We start from the raw sequence: 21,925 nt of genomic DNA, 5'->3' as shown, positions 1-21,925 counted from the left end.
CTTACATTTATTGAATTCCCTTTGGTGGCTTATTCTTTAAATTTTTCTTTTTACTTTTTATTATGGAACAGGTCTAACATGCATTATATATAACATTGCACACATAATATATAACATCACATAATGTATAATGCATGATAGAGACATTTTGTTAATCTTGTTTCATTTGTTCATTCCTTATTTATTTATATTTTATTGTTATTACTCTAGATAATTTTAAAACAAATTTTATCTAACATATCATTATCATTTTACTGCTAAAAAGAAACAGCTTTGCAATCATGTGAAGTTCTTAGTAGATAATTTAAAAATTTGAAGAAAAAGGAAAAATTATTTTTTTGATCTAAAGAAATCACAGCATGTATTTTTTATTTTGAAGTTGATTTTACATGCACTAAAATTCACAGATCTTAAGAGTTCAGTTCAGTTAATTTTTAAAGATGCATGCATGCCCTGACTGGTGTGGCTCAGCTGGTTGGACATTGTACTGCAAAGTGAAAGGTCACCAATTTGGTTCTCAGTCAGGGTACAGGCCTGGGTTGCAGGTTTGGTCCCCAGTAAGGGCATGTGCACAGCCGATCAATGTTTTTATGTCCCTTTCTCTCTCCCTCCCTTCCATGTCTCTAAAAAATCAATAAATAAAATCTTTAAAAAGATGTTATTAAAGTGCATATATTTATATTACTCAGTATAAAATATAGTACATTTCCATGAGTTCAGAAAGTTCTCTTGGGCTCCTTTCTGGTCTGGTTTCACTGCACCTCTCAGAAGCAACCAATTTCTGATGTCTGTCACCATTGATTAGTTTGCTTTGTTTTGAACTTAACATAAAATGCATCAGACAGTATGTATTCTTTTGTGCCTTGCTATTTCCACTCATTATAATGATTTGAGGTTTAGCTATATTATTGTGTGTATTAGCAGTTTGTTCCTTTTAATTGCTCAGTAGTGGAAGTGCACTACAGATTTTTATTTATTTTTTAAAAAGATTTTATTTATTTTTAGAGAGAGGGAAAGGGAGAAAGAAGTGGAGAGAACATCAATGTGTGGTTGCGTCTCATGCACCCCCACTGGGGACCTAGCTCACAACCCAGGCATGTGTTCTCTGACTGGGAATTGAACCAGCTAGCCTTTGGTCCGCAGGCCAGTGCTCAATCCACTGAGCCAGCCAGGCCAAGATTTTAAAAAATATTTTATTTATATATTTTTAGAGAGAGGGGAAGGGAGGGAGAAAGAGAGGAAGAGAAACGTCAATGTGTGAGAGATACATTGATTGGCTGCCACTTGCACACCACTAACTAGGGATCTGGCCTGCAACCCAGACATGTGTCCTGACTGGGAATCAAACTGGTGACATTTAGGTTCACAGGCCAACACTCAGTCCACTAAGGCACATCAGCCAGGACTGTACTACAAATTTTTCAGTCCTGTTGAGAAGAACCTGGATTATGTCTAGTATTTGGCTAACACAAATGGTGCTGTTATGAGCAATTCTCACTGATCTTTTTGTGGACATACAATATGTTTTCATCTTTTGGGGGTATATACTAAGGAGTGGAATTGCTTATCATACTGCACATTTCTGTTCAGCATTGCTTTTCAAAAGAGCTACCCAAAGTGACTGTATAATTTTACACTCTCACAAGAAATGTATGAGAGATTCAGTCACTCCACATTCTTGCTAACATTTGAAATTTTTTTATTTTAACAATTCTAGTAGATATAATATGAAAATGTGTTTAACGTGACTTACAGAAAATATTTTGAAAAGGGCCAAGTTTTTATTAGAAGAATGTTCAACTTTTTTCAGAATATGCTTATAGACGTGAACTCCCAGAGGCCGTTGGTCTTCCAAGTATTCCTGTTCATCCGATTGGATACCATGATGCACAGAAGTTCCTGGAGTAAGTTTCTGAGAAACAAAGTGATGACATGGTTCTCTTTATTGAGTCTTCAACTTTTATGCTTTTGTCTTCATTGTTGGATATTGAAATTCTCTGAGGTGGGTAAAGCATCAAATTTTGTCACTGTCTTATAGAGTAGTGGTTTTGTTCTGGAATTTACATATTGGTATGTAGTGTGCGATGGCCATGAAAGGGAGCCTCTCAAAGCCCCAAATGCAGGAAGAATAATTGATTAATTGCTCCAGCCACTGCTTTGAAATGCATTACCTGTTTGTGTCAAGGCCACGCTCCCCACGGGTACTCCCAATCTGACAGAGTGTGACAGAGTGTGTCAGGAATACTAAACCAGGCCCATTATGGAAAGCACAGGACTCTTCTGATGGGAAATTTTGGCTCAGGGCCCTCTGATATCCTTCCTCAACTTGATGCTACCACCTAGCACTCTTCTCTTCCTTTCCTTTCTCTTTACCCCTTATTGGACCTGCCTAATGGTCTGATGGCTTTCTCAGCCTTCCCTACATCCCTTGCTATTTTCCTCATGGGTCTTTTTGCTAATAAATCTCTTACTCATCTAATCCTCTTATTAGCTACTTATTGGAGGTCCTGGAATAACACACTGAGAGCAATTTTCATTTGTTTTCATCTGTATTCCTCTTCTCCCCAAGATTCCATTATTGAAACATCTCCAAATGTGTTATTGCTTAACCCGGCATTGGAACACTTTCCCACTTCTTACCCTGCTTTCTCCTATCTGCATATCCCTTCTCCCTTATCCTTTAGAACCGGAGAGAACACTGACTTTTTTAAAAGTAGAATTGCTTGGGACCACAGTGAATGGCCAGTTAATCTCTTCTTTGAATTCAAGACATTCCTGATTATTTTATTATAGTGACTATAAAAAAACTTTTATATAACGTAGAGCCATGCCCTCACTTTTACAGGTGAGGAGGCTGACATCACAGTGTTGGAGGGATCTCTCCAATTTAAGGGCACATTAAGGAATAGTACCCTGGTATTTTTACTTTTGGGGCTCTTAGATTTACCACATGGCTTAACATTCAGGGTAGGACACAGATTTTTAACACAGCATGGACTATGCATTTCTCTAAATATGTTTATAAATAAAGTCTAAATGGTCATGATATTTAAAAGATGAAAATGACTTTAGCATTACTTCTAATAATGGAAAACTATAAACTACAGAATTGTTCAATAATTGATAAGTGGTCAAATACATTACTAGCTATGGTAGTACTTAAAGCCATGGAAGTACATGTTGTACACGAATGTTAAATGGTATAGAAACCTACATATGCTATACTATTCAGTGGGGGAAAAAAGATTGCAAAACATTGTATAGTGTAATTCCAATTATGTACAAGAAAATGCACTTACACAGTTCAAAATTCAAAGCAGTACACAGTAAAACGTTTCCCTTTTACCCATTTCCACCCCAAAGGCATTCAGTGTTATTAGTGTATAATATATCATTGTAGAAATATTTTATGTATAATCAAACATTTTGTATATTCTTCTTCACTTGCCTTCCATAACTTTCTTGCATACTTAATTATTTGCTGTTTTGACTACTGATTACACTTTCTGCCAAAGTAAAATGCCCATTCATATTAATTGATGTTTTGTTTGTGAAATTTTATTGTAAATAAATAAATTTGATAGTATATTACTTTAAATTATATTTATTAGCCAAACTCCTTAGTGAGATAAGAAAAGTAAAAATAAGCATTTATCTGATAGAGAATTTAAAACAATATTATTTATAATTAGTTTTCACAAGAAGAAAATCTTGTCAATTGTTTGACTATTAGGTTTTCAGTAGATTCTAGATCAAGTTGAGCTATTCACTGACATGGACACCGGCCTTCAGTGTCTGAGGTGTTATAGATGAAACCAAATATATTCACACAGATTATCGAGTCCTGTGGAGGAAAAGGGACAGCACCGCTTCTCTCTCAAGGGGAGAGCAAGCCTCAGAGACCCTTCACCACCTTCTCAAGAGGAGTGCGCCCTGACCCTTGCCTTGAGAGGCTTTTATTGGGTTCAATCTTCATAGGAATACAGGGTGTATATGTAAAGCCCATTAATCATTATCAGGAAGTAATGATCAAACAATAGATAACATACAAAGAACTCTGAGGGCCTATTTTGAGTCAAGGTGAGATAGTTAAATGGCCATAAAACTCTCAGGAACAAACTCATTTCCTGCTTGGACCCCTATCATTTAATTAAGGCTATTAGCAAAGTAGGTTTCATGGGATTTTATGCATTCTTTCATAGGCCTGATTGCCCTAGGGAACCCACCCTTTCCAGCATAGGGCTGCACCCACCACCAGCATTGTTTCAGGCTTAAGTCATTGTTTCAGGCTTAAGTCAGGTAGGGGAAGTAAGGCAGCCAAGAGATGAGGGGATTTCTTGCAGACAGAATGAGGACTCAGGCTATGTCAAAGCCAAGAGACAGGGTCCATCACCACTTTTCTGTAGCCCGCAAGTCCTTCCCTGGGGGCCCCTGATGATCGTGCCTGTCTTAGGTCGTCTGTCTCTTGAGGAATCTTACCTGTCATTGGCTAACCAATCAAGCATTGGAGGCCAGGCAGGGTGAAGTAAAAGGAGCAGAGGCAGCGCCCCTGCCAGGGAGATAAGCTTTGTCTCCTTAGTGGCTTATAGCTGAAGGTCACTAACTCAGCCTTAGTCATGGGGGGTTACAGCTCCTGCAACCAGGCAGGGCAGTTCCCAACAATTCACATTTTCTCAAATATGTAGTAATGGAAAAAGCATTTGTGTGCAGGCACAGAAAAAAGAGGAAATTGATGTTTTCCACTTCCAAGTTTGTCTTGAACCATATCCTTTTATTCTCTGCTTTTTAGCAAAGGTATATTTGATTTCTATGCTCACATCAAGAAAAAGCCAATCCACTTTCTTAATACAGTACAGGTGGATATGTTGAAGTAGATCTGCATAAATCCCACCATTCCATAAACATCCTCATATCTCTTTCTCAGTCCCCTGCTAAGAGTTAACGAGGGCTGCTGGCATGTACTGGCTGGCCTGTCTGTATCTTTCTACCTTCACGAATATTTAATATTTTATTTATTTATTTTATAGAGAGAGAAAGGAAGAGAGAAAGAGGGAGAGAAAGCATCAATGTGTGGTTGCCTCTCATGTGGGCCCAACTGGGGACCTGGCCTGCAACCCAAGCATGTGCCCTGACTGGGAATTGAACCAGTGACCCTTTGGTTCGCAGTCCACGCTCAATTCACTGAGCCTTATCAGCCAGCACTACCTTTATGAATTAAAAAAAAAGTGTGTGAAATGTTTAGGGACTGCTGGTTGAAGTGAAATCTTTCCTTTGCTCTTCCTCTCTCCCTAACATATGTATGTGACATATGTGACATAACACCCTTTTGTAAAGGATGACCATATACATATTTTGAATGTATTTATCAGTGTGAGAAATAACATAATGGGTAGAAAACCCCAAAAAGTTTGACATCAAACTCTCTCTTCAGAGCATGCCCTGGAAAGCACTTTTCACGTGATTTACTATTGGAAAGTAGTAACAGGGTTTGAATTCTTCACAAAGATTTGAATCTCAGCTATACCATTTACTGGCTGCATGACTTGGCTGAATTACCTAAGTCTCTCTAAGCACCATGCTCCTCATCTGTGAAGTAGAGATGATAGCAGTGACTTCATAAGAGCTTCGTAAGGGTTTGAATGGCATTTCATGTGCAAAGCACTTTGCACTATTGCTGACTCATAGAAGCTATTATGAACAGACACTCAAGAAAGAAAGTTCATTGACATTTTCACTTGTAACTTCATGGCTTCCTTTAGCTAATAACACTTTCCATGTTCAACAGAAAAATGGGTGGAACAGCACCACCAGATAGCAGCTGGAAAGGAAGTCTCAAAGTGCCTTACAATGTTGGACCTGGCTTTACTGGAAATTTTTCTACACAGTAAGAAACTTTTTATTTTAACTCTTTTTAGGGGAAATAAACTTTTTTAAATTTAAATTAAAAAGCAATTATAGAGGGTGGCTGAAAAAGTAAAAACTAGCTAGCACCAGTAGGAAACAAAATCATAGGTTGAAGAGAAAATTATACTTACATCATTATAATTGGACAGTTGGCAAAATGTAATCTTTGCCTGTGTACCTTTAGAAATATTTTAAACAATGATGTAAGATTTAAAAATTGTGGGCTGTAATCTGTTAACCAGTACATTTTGAATGTGTTCATTACATGTGCATTAGAAAAGTCAAGATGCACATCCATTCCAACAATAAGGTGACAAGGATTTACAATGTGATTGGAACTCTCAGAGGAGCAGTGGAGCCAGGTAAGCTCATTAGCACACATCAAACCACAGCTCTCCTGGACCAGGGACCGCTCTGAGCTCTGGGGCCATCAGGTGAGCTAAGCAAAGTGACTTTTCGCCCTAATGGAACTTACATAAAGACAAAATACATAAACTTGAGGTAATTTTGTATTGTGATATATGTTGTAAAGAAAGAAAAGTGGTGAGGCTAGATTGGTCAGATGACCAAGGCTGGTGACAGAGTATGCATGCTCTACTTAGAGGACCAAGGGAGGAACAGCAGGGAGAGGTGGATTTTAGGTATTTTCTTGAGTTTTATGGATTTGTTTATTACGTAGTTTTGCATGGGCAAAATATCTTCATGATAACTATAAATATCTTATAAAAGAAAGCATTCAGAAAATTAAGGTAACCTTGAATTAGTCATTTTTACATAGATTTTTATTGAAGTCAATGAAATATATAAACACACGATTTCCACAGGATTTCATATGATCTGGAGATTAATACATCTTATAAAGAGTCTTACTTCATTATATTCCAGTTCCTTGGAAATTATTTGGGTATATATTTTTACCAAAACAGATCCAATTAAATTGTATATCTTCCTTACAAGCAAGCCAGCGCTTTCTTTTAGCGATCAAAAGTGTTGATGTGCTTCCAGTGAAAATGAAACACTGTATAACTGGCTATTTGTTGAATCTTCTGAACACCTAGTTTGTGCCAGCTCTGTGCTCAGCACTGGGGATGCCAGGATCAAAAGGGACACTGTCCGGGGATAAGGCACTCAGAGTTGGGAGGGGAGCCATACATGTAAGTGTGGTAAATGCTTTTTCAGATCTCAACAGATTGCCGTGAATGCTGGGTAGAGAAGCAATTCCTTCTCCCTATGGAAAACAGGAGAAGTTCATAAAGGGGGAAAATCCTTGACCTGTATCCTGAAAATAAATAGGACTAGGAAGTGGAGAACTTGACAGGTGGCTAATGTTCTCTTAATCTGAACATTCTGGAAACAGTGCTAAATAGGTAGGAGAGGAATAATAAGAAATTATATAAAGATGTGACTAGGATAATTTTATACTCAATTAGCATTATGTATATACTTATAATTACTGTAATAGTTTTCATTTGCGTATCACTTTTTTATTGTCTTCATACATCAGAATCAGAACAAAATACATAATGTATTTATACAAGTCTTCAGGAACCTTATTATCTTCTGAGTCTTTTTTTTTACATTTTAATTTAGAGAGAAAAAGAGAGAAACATCAATATGTTATTCCACTTCTTTATGAATTCATTGGTTGATTCTTGTCTGTGCCCTGACGACAGATCAAACCTACAACCTCGTCATATCAGGACAGTACTCTAACCAACTGAGCTACCTGGCCAGGGCTTCCTTTGAGTTGCATGCTTTGTGTTTAGATGCTCTTGAGTCATTTGTAATATGCTGTGGCATTGACCTGGAATGACAAGTAATTTTTGCAATCTTGTTTTCTAGACAGGTATGTCATTCTTGGAGGTCACCGTGACTCATGGGTGTTTGGTGGCATTGACCCTCAGAGTGGAGCAGCTGTTGTTCATGAAATTGTGAGGAGTTTTGGAATTCTGAAAAAAGAAGGTAATTTAAAGAAAGAGTAAAAAGACTTATTTCTTTGACTCTCAGTTTAGTTCTCTCGAGTGTGAAAATCCCACTTCATAGGTTTGTGTGAAGGGTGAACCAAGAGGATAGGTGCAAACTATGTCACCTGAGCAGCATAAAGTACTTAGTAGTACCACAGAATAGCTTTCAATAAACTGTGGCTACATTATGTTAGTTAGTTAATTATATTGCTTATTTGTTTTTTGCGTTTACATAGTAATATTCACTTTATTAATATTTATGTATTAAACTGTAATCTGAAATAAAGGAATTACACTGTTAGTGGTCACTCTTCACAACTAAAAAGGTGGAAATGGGTTTCCTCACTGAAGAGTATGCACTAGAATTAGGTCATAAGCCAAATTTCCCTGGTCTGAAAACTGTAAGCAGAAATTCCCCAGGCTCTTCAAGCCTCATACATGAGGTCAAGTGTACTAAGTAACTGGGGAGATCAGAGTTTATTGAGAAAAATACTGGTCTTGCCTGATAGGGTACTGTCAAAAATTCAGTGTCTGCATTCTCAAACCCCCAACTTTTGATTGCTGTCAGAATTTGGGTTTATACTCTTAGCATCATTACTTCAGTCATTTTAGAATCTTTGTATAAAAGCAAAAATAAAATTTAGTTCAAATAGTTGTTTTTTAAAATAATTATTATGCAAGGAAAGCAGAAAGTCCACTTTGTTTACTGACCTGCAAACAAAAAGCCTAGAAGCTGTGAATGTGGCTCATATTGTTTTTAGTAACAATAAAAAAAATGGTAAAAAAATATTTTAAGTTTGCATGGAACTTATTTTCTCAGAGAAATGATGTTTTCACATGCTCTATTTTGAACTCATAACAACCAGAGAGATATTACCTACATATTTCTGTTCTCACTTTACAAAAGAGCTGACCAAGGTTTACAGAATCAAGAAATAGAATTCACTCAAGATTATGTAGCTGGTGTGTGGCAGAGTCAGAGAACCAGGGCTCAAACTCAAATTTCTGGCTACCAGTCCACAAAACCACAATGCCTCTCTTTAAGTAAAGTGTTTAAGTTGTTTTTTCAGCTATGTTATATTTTTAAAAAGAAAAAAAAACTACAGAGACCTGAATTTATGGATTCCATAGTGTTTAATATTATTATAAACATTTTCATGATTTTGTAAGAAAATTCCCTGTGGTAAGTATAAAACATCACTGGGACAGTTCCAGAGCATGCTAAAGAATGCATGCAGAATAAAAATTAAAGGAAATCTGAATAATACTGTCAACAAACCTGACAAAAATTAAACACTAGACTCAAAAGGTATAGTGATCCACATTCTTAATAAGCACAGATGAAATAGTTAATAAAATAAAGGAGACTTACAATTTCTGGAGCACTTATTACATGCTATATTTATGAAGATTATTCCATTTAGTCCTTCCATCAAGTTGTATCTTTACTTTGTTATTCTTAGTGTACAGATGAAGAAACAAAGGCTTAGTAAGTGTGAATAACTTTCCTTCAGTCATAGTGCAAGTAAGTGAAAGATCCAGGGTTTGAAATAAGATCTTTCTTTAACTTCAAGGCCAGTGCTCTTGACTCCAAGCTGTAAGGCCTCCCTATTGAATTATGTAGTTTTCAGTAACTGCAGACATTAACTGAGCTTCTGTTGACTAATCCTGGCAGAGAGTTGAGTGAAATCATGCAACCAGCTGACACTGAACAATCATGTGATGCCAGAACAACACGGAAGAGTTGTCAAGGATTTTCTCTGTTTTATCTGCTCTCAGAACACAGACCACATCTAGTGCTCTCTCCTTCCACTCTAGGCAGCTGCAGGTCACAAATGGTTTCCTATGTGTAGCCAATCATTACAAACCTAAACAATCCATGATTTTGTTTGTTGTTATTTCTGTTGGGCTTGGCAATGTCTTGGATATATTGTGCACTTTCCCAGCATTTACATATATATATATATACATATATTTTAGGATGGCAGCCTAGAAGAACAATTTTGTTTGCAAGCTGGGATGCAGAAGAATTTGGTCTTCTTGGTTCTACTGAATGGGCAGAGGTTAGTTGATCATTTGCTACAATAAATATTTTTATAATGGGAAAGCAGTTCAGACTTAATCCTGAAGGATATAAAAATAAAAAGTGAATCCAGTGAGAAAATATTCAAACTTTTTTTCATAAAGACTGGAGCAACATATCCTTGTTAAAAAAGTCAACAAAAAATAACTTTAGTGACAAAAAATATCTTTGTCACTAAAGAACAAGTTCTGTTTGAACATTTTAGAGACAGTTAATGACAATTGTCAGAATAACTTTACTTCATCTTTTGATAGCGTGATAGGAAGTAATTAAATTAACTAGAAATCAAACAGCAAAATAAGATATGATGTTTCTATTATCCTTTCCAAATTGGTTCCTAAAGCTAACCACATTTAAATACTCCCTGAACTTGAGTAGTAAGGTATACTTTTCACAATTATAATCCTTATATCACAATGACCTAGTCTGAATTAAATTATACTAACAGTGAAGCATAAAGCCTCACAACAGAATATTTACTAAGCCCCTTGGAAAGTAATTTTACCTGCATGTATTGTTGACTTCATGTAATAGAGGCATTAGCTGTAAAGTAAATATATTCAATGTTAACATATATTCCATTAAATTGCTGTCATGCAGCAAAGTATTTATTGGGCTATTATACTGCAGAAATTATGAGAAGCCCTGTAACTTTCAATTTTCTTTGGGGGGGAAGAAAAAGCAGTGCTTCTGTAGACAGCAATGGTTTATGCTGGTATCAGAAAGAGCCTAAATATGTTGAGGTTGTGATTTGTCAGTTTCAAACTGTTTTCATCACCTAGAGTGGCATAGTTTTCTTCTCTTTTCTTTCTTATAGTCATGATGCTTAGGAAATTGTATGTTTGAGATTCAGAATACACTCGAGGTCTCAACAAAACTGCTACACACTTCCTTTTGTTTTAAAACTGCAATGATTAATGTTGACCAGTAGGTGGTAGCATCCTACTGGAGAACTTCATGTTTCAGGGTATGCAGATATTGAAATACACTTATTTTTAACTAGTATATTTGAAATAACTCATTCCCTGTGAATCAGCCAAGATTCTGTACTTAAGTAATGAGATATCCATGAGAAGACTTCCACTGAAATGATCCCTTAGGTCATTCAAGTTTGTTAAGAAATGAATACACGATAGTACAGTTAAGTAAGTAATCAACTCCTTTCCTTTTAACAAATTAAAAATGCAGACAGTTTTATTTTCACACTTTAGTCCTAAAAATGCCTTACTTGTTATCCTTACAAAGTTTTTTTTTAAAATTCTCTTAGATAATTTTGAAATCTTATATTTCAAATGTGTGGTTAATTTGGGTAAGCTTAATCACAAATCTGCACACAATTAATGTAGATGTGCATTTGGAGGGAGAGGTTATGGCTGTATGTTTATGCTTTTATTTCTTTCCTATTATAGGAGAATTCCAGACTCCTTCAGGAGCGCGGTGTGGCTTATGTTAATGCCGATTCTTCTATAGAAGGTGAATACAGTTAGCCCCACAGGAAAAGATGTGGTCATGGTAATAGGAGCAGTGTAGTTCATAAATCAGGCACTAATAAGGGAGGCAAATTGATTGGCCTGTGATTCAGAATCTGCTGCTGCTGTGCCAGGCCCCTGCCCCTGACTCACAGCAGCTGTGAGCCCCAGAATGCTAATTTGAGAAAGCTGCGCTCTGCTTTGTGTCATCTGGCAGATCACCTTGTCCATGGTAGGAATTCAGTAAATACCTGCTCAGTGAATAAGTAAATCATGGGACTAAAGATTTCAGTGATTTTAAAATGGAATAACAAAAAAAAGAACTATTCTTTTTGTTCCCCCAAAACAAAAGACTAACGGATGTTTATTTAAATATTTTTTTTATTTACACTTGATATTATATTAGTTTCAGGCGTACAACATAGTGATTAGACATTTATATAACTTACTAAGTGGTCCCCCAATAAATCTAGTACCCACCTGACATCATGCACAGTTATTACAATATTGCTGATTATATTCCCGTTGCCTCCTAAATTGGTTTATTCAGTGCATTTCAGTTATTCTTTCCTCCTTATCTTAGGTTCCTGGCTAAGAGCCTAGCCTTATTGCTGTCACTGCCACTTCCTAGTTGTGTTGTGTGACTTCAGATGGTTGGTTACTTGCTTTCTGTCTCTTAGTTCCTCACCTCTACATAGAGTTACTAAGAACAACCCAAAGGCTCTTGTAAGGACAAAAGTAGTTAGTATTTGCAGAACTCCCAGACCTGTGCCTCGCGCAGAGTGAATGTTCAAAAATGTCAGCTTGTATGATTATTGCCCTTAAAAACACATAATAAGATGTGACACTTTGCCTCTGTGCAAATAAATACTCCATATATTCTTCAAAAGTAGAATAAAGTTCTCTTTACTGCTAAGTTTTTTAAGAATTGGTTTTGAATGTGTTTTTTTTCATTTTTATTATTTTTATTATTCTCTCATCTGTCCTTTTTAATATTTTTAAATCATTGGTTTTTGCTGATAATGTTACTCTCTGTTTTTAAAATGCTGTCTCATCTCCCCATCCTATTCAGGATCGGGCACAAAGGGCACAAACATATATAGAATTTAGCTCACACAGACCAAAAGTGTAGCTGTCTTAAATGTTTTACATATAAAAGTTTATTTAGTATGTGCTCTCAATAATCCTGTGAGGTAAGAATTGTTCTCTCTCTCTCTCTCTCTCTCTCTCTCTCTCATAGAAGAGGGAACTGAGATTCAGAGGTATTAGGTAACTTTGAAGGATCATCAGACTGTAAAGGGTATATAGCTGAGACTCAAATCATACTGAACTGTTATCCTTCTAACCACTACATTCTATTACCTCTCACAACCATAACAGGTTTTTGAAACCATATTACAGCTAAATGGTTCTGCATCTTGCCTTTCTCATTCAGAGAAAGCTTCTCAGAAAATGTGACATTAGACCAGAGGTCTAAGTGAAGTGGGAGAGCAAACCATGCAGCTGTGATGCAGAGCCCTGTTCCAGGCTGAGGGAACCGTGTGTACACAGACCCCAAGAAGGCATCTGTGTGGCAGAGTGGGAGGCGAAAGTTTGGGGAGGTGACCTGAGGTGCTTTCATCCACAGCACAGAGTTGCCATGGTGAGGACCAGGCACTAGTTTTGGTCGGACTCAGGTTTTCAAAGGATCATGCTGGCTAAAGAGTTGTGAGTGGTCTTTGAATGAGGGTCAAATAAAGAAATGAAATGAAAAATAACCTATCCTCTCTTTATCTTTCAGGAAACTACACTCTGAGAGTTGATTGCACCCCACTGATGTTCAGCTTGGTATACAACCTAACAAAGGAGGTACCCATAATTACATACAATTTTAGAAAATCTGAGTTCTGCAAATACCTTTATCTTGAGATACCATTATTATGCTAAGCATCTGTGTTGTTTTATAACTTGTCTTTTTTTCATATAGCAAATATCTACTCCACAGGACATTACATCTAATAAAATGTTTACACACATTATCCTATATCTCCCACACCACCCTGAGGCAACGTGACTACATCCCCACTTGGAAATGAGAACACTGGAGCTTAAAATGCAGTAGCCACCAAAGTTACACAACTTATCCAGTAGCCAAAGCAGGACTTAGTCCTGTGGTTTAATTCCTTCATTTTAAAGCTTGTTTATATTCCTTAATATAATGAATGATATCAAGTAACTCAGGATGTAGGAAGACAAAGTTTCTAACTGATTGAGAAAGGGTATGATAAAAAATACACCAAGTGCCGGCTGCTAGGGGCAGAGGCTAGGTGAAGCCATATACCTACCCCCTTTCCTGACTTCCTGACCTGGACTCCAACCCACTGAGCCTTGCTGGGCTTGTCTGACTGCTTGAAGTGATCAATTCTGATAGCAGCTCGAGGTAACAAACTTGGAGGAGTGGTGACGCCTGAATTTCTAAAGGACTGACAGGCAACCCTTCGCTTTGGTTCTCCTGCCCCATAAACCCACCGTTCCTAAAGTTCATTATAATGTACAAGTTTTTTGGTGTGGCAGATTTTTCCTGTTACTTATAATTACCTGATTTTCATCAGAAACAAAATAAAGACTTGCCTATTTAATAGAATTACCAATTGAATTGTAATTAGCAAGAAAAACATATTTCCCTTCAAATAGGGATTTTAAGTTAAGACTTTAAATGTCACTAAGCTTTGGTTTCAAAAGCATGGAGTTTAATCTTATAACTTGTCCCATAGGAATAGAAACAATTAATTTGAAAAATATTTATTCATGTTGTTACTTAAGAGCTCTATAATTCATCTGTAGTTTTACCAATTTCCATGAAATATGTAAAAATTTAAATATCGGAAAGAGGGTATTCCAGAGAGTTCTCACCATACTTGTAATGTAAGGTAAATGCTCAGCAAACTGGGTGGTTATATTTGTTTGCTGGGCAGGCGGCACCCTGGGGCAACTGCAAAAACACTGCTCTCCAGTTCTGCATTTGCAGAACTCAGGTCTGAGATTATGTGATGCTTGACATTTTTCAGTTTTGTTTTATTCCACATTGTTTTGGGAGAGTGAACTGCAGCATATCAATTTTTAGTGATAAACAGAATTTAGTCATGTATTTTTACACTATTCCAAATTTGCATTCCTTAGAACAAATAGAATGATACTGTCCCTTCTACCAAAGTTTTCTGAAAATTTATAAGCTGGAATAAAATTATTTTGTTCCTATATTTATCAGTATTCTACAAGTGAAGATGTTAGCATAACTTGTTTCGCCCCACACTTATGCGAGTTTCTTTGTGTCCTCATAGACTTTGTACATGCCTCTGTCACATCCCCGAGCACACTGAGTTCCACACTTTCCCTTATGGTGCCCACTATGGAGAGTTTGAAATGTGTCTTACTGAACTTTGTATCCCTGGCATTCAAAAAAGTCTTAACAAACAAGTGTAGGCACTTGATAGACATTTTAAAATTTAATTTGTTGAACAAAGAGAACATAGGACTTTAATGAATTGTAAAATAAAATCATTCTATACCATACTATGGAACATAGAATGTTCCATATTGTTCAATCACCTATGGGTAACTATGGAACATTAGTTAAAGTGTATTTGCTAAATGTTTTTGGCATAGCATCTAATGCTCTTGAGTCTAGAATTCAGCAGTAGGTCATATTTTACTCTTAGTTTTCTCATCTATAAAACCAGAAAATGTATTTAAAACCCAGTACTTAACACAATTAAAATAAATATTCAATTAATTAAAATGTTAATGCACTTGTTGGATTATGTATGTCTTAATGACTTGAGCAACCTTACTGCCAAAGAGGAAATATTAAAAGGAATATCTTCCCTTAACTAGCTTCCTTCTTTTCCTTTTTTTATAAAAGGAGGAGAAATAATGTTTTTGAGAGCAGTCTCCTTTAACTAAGAAAAACACATCAAAAATTTTTGTAATATAACCATTCCTTTGACTACAATGGCTTGGTTTAATTTGGTGTAGCCTCTTTTCCATTCCTCCTATGTAATTGTTATAGTAATTGCACTTATACATAATAAATAACATGAGCACTTTCCCATAATTGTCAGGCACTCACTATTGTAAGTCTTAATGACTGCTAATGTGTGAATTGCTTCCCTTGTTTTGCTGAATATAGTTTAGCTATTCATTTCTTAGTGGACATTAAGATTTTAAAACATCAATTTACAAGTATTCTCTCTCTCCCTCTCCCTCTCCCTCTCTCTCTGTCTCTCCTTCAACTTGTGTAGCTTCGAAGTCCTGATGAAGGCTTTGAAGGCAAATCTCTCTATGAGAGCTGGAATAAAAAAAGCCCTTCACCAGTGCTTGCTGGCATGCCCAGGTGAACAAACAGACAGACAGACAGAACTCTCTACTGAATTTAGTATGGGATTGTTTTGGAAATAAAAGGGTATTTTCTTTTAATCTTTAATAATAAAAAGTTAATCGTTCAAAATTCCCTAACATCTGATCAAGGAAAAGTGATGTTGAGCTTTACAAATAAAATATTACTATGTGTTTGGAAGTTACCTACAATGTAGGCCATCACAAAATGCTTCTCTTTTGAATAGGTAATGTGTACACAGGGCCCACAAATCAAAGGTTATAATGGTGGAAAGTAATTCCCCCTCATATTTCTGTCCCCTAGTCACTCTATATGTTTTCTTTTTTTCTGAACATCATACAATTAACAAGTATTTTAGCTACTCTAAGAAAAATATAGACACTATTTCAATTTCAGTTGTGTAAATCAAAATTAATTTTAGACTGCAATAGAAAACAAAAAGCATTATTTGAATACAAAGGATCTGTAGCCCTGGAGACACAGATCAAGTAGCAACCTAAATTGTGTCTACACCACCCCCACCCCACATTAAGGCGAAGCCACCTTTTACAATAAAAGTTCCCACCTAGTTTCTCAACTAAGTATCTTTTATGAAAATGAGGTATCCAAATTGTGCAATTCTGATTGGACAGCGTAAGTCTCAATCATATGTAGAAGAAGAACCCAGAGTTTCCCTGCAATGTTTGACTCAAAGTAAACAAGACCAGCATAGTGCAGGAAACAAGAGTTTAGTCTGAGGTTCTTCGAGGTAAAGAGAGTACATGAGGGGCCCCTGTCAGCAAATGGCTCTAAATTATAAAATTTGGGCCCTGGGTTGACCATGAGGAGTCCATCTCACCAGAAAAATTCCTTCTCAGAGTTCACATGAGATGAAGTTTTCTTCTTCAAGTCCACAAGTGAGGGAAGAGGAATACATGTCCTAGTAGTTTAAGATTATAGATATCAATAATATGAATAATTTAAAATTTTATATCTGATTACTTGCAAAACCTCTGCTTCTTTTAATTATTTCATATACAACAAATATAGAGAAGTTGATGAAGGAAATTATTATTTTACTTTATAAATCTTTGTTTAAAAGTGACATACAATTTTTGTACTGTGATTTATAATAAGAGATAGCCCCACTTCTTGCACTGAGCTTCTAAAACCCTTGTATTTCCTAAGCTGAGAGAGCTGCATAGGTGTTTCTTGTTACGTTAATTAGTGCTATTTGAAAAGCACTTAAGAATAAGGGCTGGTTGCCTGGAGAACCAACACATGATTAGAAGGTTGAAACTTTCGGTCCAGGGATAGGAGAGGAGCTGGAGGTTGAATTAATCACCAGTGGCCAATGATTTAATTAATCATGCCTGTGTAATGAAGCCTCCACAAAATCCCAAAAGGACTGGGTTCAGAGAGCTTCAGGTAGTTGAACACGTGGAGATATCAGGGAGAGGGAGAGCCTGGAACCTCTGCATTCTGTCCTGATACCTTGCCTTATGCATCTCTTCCCTCTGGCTATTTCTGATTTTATGTATATGTCCTTTTATAATAACCCAGTGATCTAGTATGCAAAATGTTTCTCTGATTTCTGCCAGCCACTCTGGCAAATTAATTGAACTCAGGGAGGGAGTTATGGGCACCTGCAATCTGTCGCTGGTACGTGGGAAGCACAGGTAACAACCTGAGTTATACAACTGGCTTCTGAAGTGGGGAAATGGGGGGAGGGGAGATCTTGTGAGAATGAGCCCTTAACCTGTGGAATCTAATGCTGCCTCCAGGAAGATAGTGTCAGTGTTCAGCTGAATTTTTGCACACCTGGTTGGTTTCCCAAATAGTTGCTTGCTGTTGGTGGGGGGAGAATCGCACTCCAATCTTTGGAATTGGGTTCAGGAACACAAATGAACTACAGTCACCATACCCCAAATATTCTCACAGTAGATATTTTGTGATCAGAACTGATATTTTTCTCAATTATTTTCTGCTGGTCTAAGGTGATACATCTAAAAATTAATAATAGTAAGAATGCAGTTTAATTATCTGTAATCTGTCCTTGATGAAGCAATTGCTCACATAATCTTGAGTTTTATCTCTAAAAGGATTAGCAAGCTGGGATCTGGTAATGATTTTGAGGTGTTCTTCCAAAGACTTGGGATTGCTTCAGGCAGAGCACGGTATACTAAAAATTTGGTAAGTGTATCCATAAGTACTTCAAGAGTATGAATATATTTTAGCTAAACAAATCACTCTGAATCAAGAAAAGTGACTGAAGCACTAGAGGAATAGAGGAATTGAAACAGAAGGGAGAAGTCTCAATGATTGAGATGTTGCTGCCACAGGGGACAGTTGCTGCATCTGGAACCCTTAGCCTTGTGACTTGAACTTCCACATACTCTCTTAAATCTATTTTCTGCTTCATTTAGTGGCATTGTATTTACCTAATTATTTAAACTAGACATGTAGGAATTGTCTTTGACTCCTCTCTACACATTGTCATTCAAAATTAATCTCTTATCAAGACCTGCAAATATTTGAATTTCTATTTAATTATATTTCCAATCATTAAACATGAAAGTTATAATAACAATGGTGTTATAAACAATGAACATATATACAAGTCATTTTTTATTGTTGCTGATGATAACGACAATTTTATAGTTTTTACTTTTTATCAAAGTAACATGTGTATATAGTTCACAAAATGTCAATACAGTACTAGAAAAATGTATAATGAAGAGTGGTCCCTTACCCCACATTCATCTTGTCCCACATTTGATTCTGTTCAACAGATTAAAATTCTTTCAATTAATCAGTTTTATGTATTCATTTACTTCTTACTAGAGAAGATAGGCATTCGGTTTTCTTACATTGCTTCTTCTCCCAACCTCCAAACACTTAACACCCTTATCACATTTCTCCGTGTTTGGTTGAACTACACTTGTTTACTAGAACATTGGGGTTTTTTTGTCCATGTATCCATAACTAATTTACCACAAACTCTTCATCTATTCAAACACATCAGATTATGTGTCAGATTTCATTGTCCCCGTAGGGGCTCTTCTTCGGCTTCTCTGGGTTCTCTGGCCATTCTCGCTGCCTGTGGTAGAGCTCTGGCCTGTGAAATTTTCCTTCACTGAGAAACCTGAGAGTGCCTTCATTTCTCTCCTGTACTGGACCTTCTGCTCTCTGGATTTAGTGTCTTCCTATTGCTTGTAAACTCTCTACATTTTTTGGAGTACGTCCTTCAGGAACTTCTTGTAAAAGGTGTATGGAAGCTAAAGAACTTGCATGTCTGAGAATGTTATGTATTCTACATACAATTCTTCCATAGTTTGGCTGGGCACAAAACTTTTGGTTGAAACTCTGTACCTTCAGAATTTTGGTCACATGGCTTTATTGTTTTCCAGTCTTCAGAGATTGCTGTTGAGATTTTGGAACCATTTGATCTCAGTTCCTTTGTCTCATATTTTTTAAAGGAAGATTTTAGTATCTTCTCTTTAGGATTCTGTCATCCTTGGTGTACACACGTGCCTTGCTTGTGCCATTTTTTCTATACACCGGGCTATGTATATAATGCACCCTTTGGTCTAGAAAACTGTGTCTTGCAGTTGAAGAAAATGTCTTATTATTTCTTCCTTTTTTTCTCATTTTTGAACTACTATTAGTTTAGCATTTGAGGATATTTTTATGTATTTATCTTTTTGTTTTTATCTGTGTCATTTTCTACTTTCTGGAATATTTTTCTCAAGTCTAGCATTCATTTTTCATTGAATTTTTTTATTGTTCTCCTTTTGCCTGGCTCCACCCAGCACTCCCTACTACCTCAGGCAATCCCCACACCATTGTTCATGCCCATGGGTCATGTGTATAGGTTCTTTGGCTACTTTATTGCCCATACTCTACTTTACATTCCCATGGCTACTCTGTAACTACTTATTTGTACTTCTTAATCCCCTCACCTCTTCACGCATTCCCCCACATACCTCCCTCCCATCTGGCAACCATCAAAATGCTCTCCATATCCATGATTCTATGTTCTTTTTGTTTGCTTAGTTTGTTTCTTAGATTCAATTGTTGATAGATACATATTTTGACAATTTTATTGTTCATAATTTTGATCTTATTTTCCTTAAATAAGTCCCTTTAGCATTTCATATAATAATGATTTGGTCCTGGCTGGTGTAGCTCAGTGGATTGAGTGCGGGCTGCGAACCAAAGTGTCTCAGGTTCGATTCCCAGTCAGGGTACATGCCTGTGTTGCAGGCCATGACCCCTGGCAGCCGCACATTGATGTTTCTCTCTCTCTCTCTTTCTCCCTCCCTTCCCTCTATAAAATTAAATAAATAAAATCTTTAAAAAAATAATGATTTGGTAATGATGAACTCCTTTAGTTTTCTCTTGTCTGGGAAGCTCTTTGTCTGCCATTTGGTTCTAAATGATAGCTTTGCTGAGCAGAGCAATCTGGGCTGTAGGATCCCCTCTATTTCTTTCATTACCTCCTTACTGTGAGTTGATTTTATTTTAGTTTGTGTGCTTGGTCATTATCTTCCAATGCCTGGTCATTTTTAGCAGTCTGTGGTATTTAGGAGTGAGACCATAAAAAGCTGATTGAAACCCTATATGCAAGGGTGGCTTGTCAAATAGGAATCTTCACAGGAGAGTGATTGAGAACGTCTACTCCAGTTGCTTCACTGGGAGAAAACCAACACAGAGAATTTACTGGTCTTTTCTCTTAGACTAGTTGTTCTCTCCAGAAAAGAAATCTTTGATCTTCTACCATTGGGGTAGGAAATTAGACAAGGTTAGATAGGGTAGTGATGAGAGTAGGTTTTAATATTATCTACATTTTATCTTCAAGAAAACTGCAGCAAAGGAAAGTTAATAACCTTTGGGTTACTAACCACCTCAAGTTATTTGGTATTAAGTCCTAAGCCTGCATTCAAATTCTGACAGGCTGATTCCAGAGTCTTAGTCTTTTTGACATACTTATATAAAGTGTTTTCTATATCAATAAAAAAATATGCAGCTCAAAAATGGGGAAAAGGCATGAATCAGCAATTCACAGTTTGAAGAAAGGCTTTGCCTCTTGCCTTTGATGTGTGTCTTAGTTTCTTAAACTGTCCTAGCATCCTTTCTCTCTCCTTAGTGAGATTTCAGGCCCACTCCTGAAACCCTCACTGCTCAGACTCCTGACTCTTCAGCACACTGCTTATTAGGGAATTGTTCATTCATGGAACTTCAGTCATTAAATAATTTTCAGCATTACTCTTTATAATATTGTATAATGTTTATTTTCCTCTACCCATTCTGACTTTTTAATTTTTTTACTCAAATGCAACATATTTTTTCTTTGTTTCGGAAACATTCCACATCTTCTGCACTCTTAAAGGCAAGACTGTTAGGTCTTTCCAAGATAATTTTTATGATATCATTGATGTTACATACACATATTTTTAATTGGTGAAAACTTGGGGCAAGTTTTAATATTATATTAACCCTTTAGTAAGTGGCTTATTGAAGTACTTAAATACTTTCTTTTAGTCATTACTAACCAAAATAGTCACACTAATATTAATAGTAAATATGGTACTATGTATTATATTATAAACTATCTTACAAGAGCTACCTTTTCTTTGTTTTTTTTTTTTGTAGGAAATAAACAAATTCAGGAGCTATCCACTGTATCACAGTGTTTATGAAACATATGAATTGGTGGAAAAGTTTTATGATCCGACTTTTAAGTATCACCATGCTGTGGCCCAGGTTCGAGGAGGAATGGTATTTGAACTAGCCAATTCCATAGTGCTCCCTTTTGACTGTCATGATTATGCGGTAGTTTTAAGAGAGTATGCTGACAATATCTACAATATTTCAATGAAACATCCACAAGAAATGAAAACATACAGTGTGTCATTTGGTACGCTATACTTCCTCTTTCTCAATTCATTATCTGTATGTTTTTATTAATTCCTAAAATATGATGACCTATGTTAGGTCTATTTATTTATTGCTACCTATATGATTAAATATTTTGTTTATGTCTACAAATGCATTTTTTATTTCACTAATGTTCATCTTGTAATATGTAAAACATAAATACCTTGTAAAATGCAAAGGAGAACACCTTCCTATATTGTTCCCTTGCTTA

The 21,925-nt window shown here is 36.3% G+C and overlaps 1 protein-coding gene across 1 annotated transcript in view; it reads left to right on the top strand.

Moving 5' to 3' along the window:
* Positions 1 to 21,925, top strand: part of FOLH1B (folate hydrolase 1B) — a 55,211-nt gene that overhangs the window by 24,236 nt on the left and 9,050 nt on the right. Inside the window, exons 7-16 of the mRNA XM_028515677.2 lie at positions 1,811 to 1,904; positions 5,786 to 5,884; positions 6,181 to 6,266; positions 7,747 to 7,866; positions 9,849 to 9,931; positions 11,361 to 11,424; positions 13,201 to 13,268; positions 15,701 to 15,792; positions 17,877 to 17,967; positions 21,430 to 21,694. Of these exons, the coding sequence (XP_028371478.1) occupies positions 1,811 to 1,904; positions 5,786 to 5,884; positions 6,181 to 6,266; positions 7,747 to 7,866; positions 9,849 to 9,931; positions 11,361 to 11,424; positions 13,201 to 13,268; positions 15,701 to 15,792; positions 17,877 to 17,967; positions 21,430 to 21,694 (1,062 nt within the window). The remainder of the gene's footprint in view (positions 1 to 1,810; positions 1,905 to 5,785; positions 5,885 to 6,180; positions 6,267 to 7,746; positions 7,867 to 9,848; positions 9,932 to 11,360; positions 11,425 to 13,200; positions 13,269 to 15,700; positions 15,793 to 17,876; positions 17,968 to 21,429; positions 21,695 to 21,925) is intronic.

This window comes from Phyllostomus discolor, chromosome 6, assembly GCF_004126475.2.
Source record: "Phyllostomus discolor isolate MPI-MPIP mPhyDis1 chromosome 6, mPhyDis1.pri.v3, whole genome shotgun sequence".
NCBI lineage: Eukaryota > Metazoa > Chordata > Mammalia > Chiroptera > Phyllostomidae > Phyllostomus > Phyllostomus discolor.
Note: the sequence above shows the minus strand (reverse complement) of the source record. Positions and strands in the feature narration are given on the sequence as shown.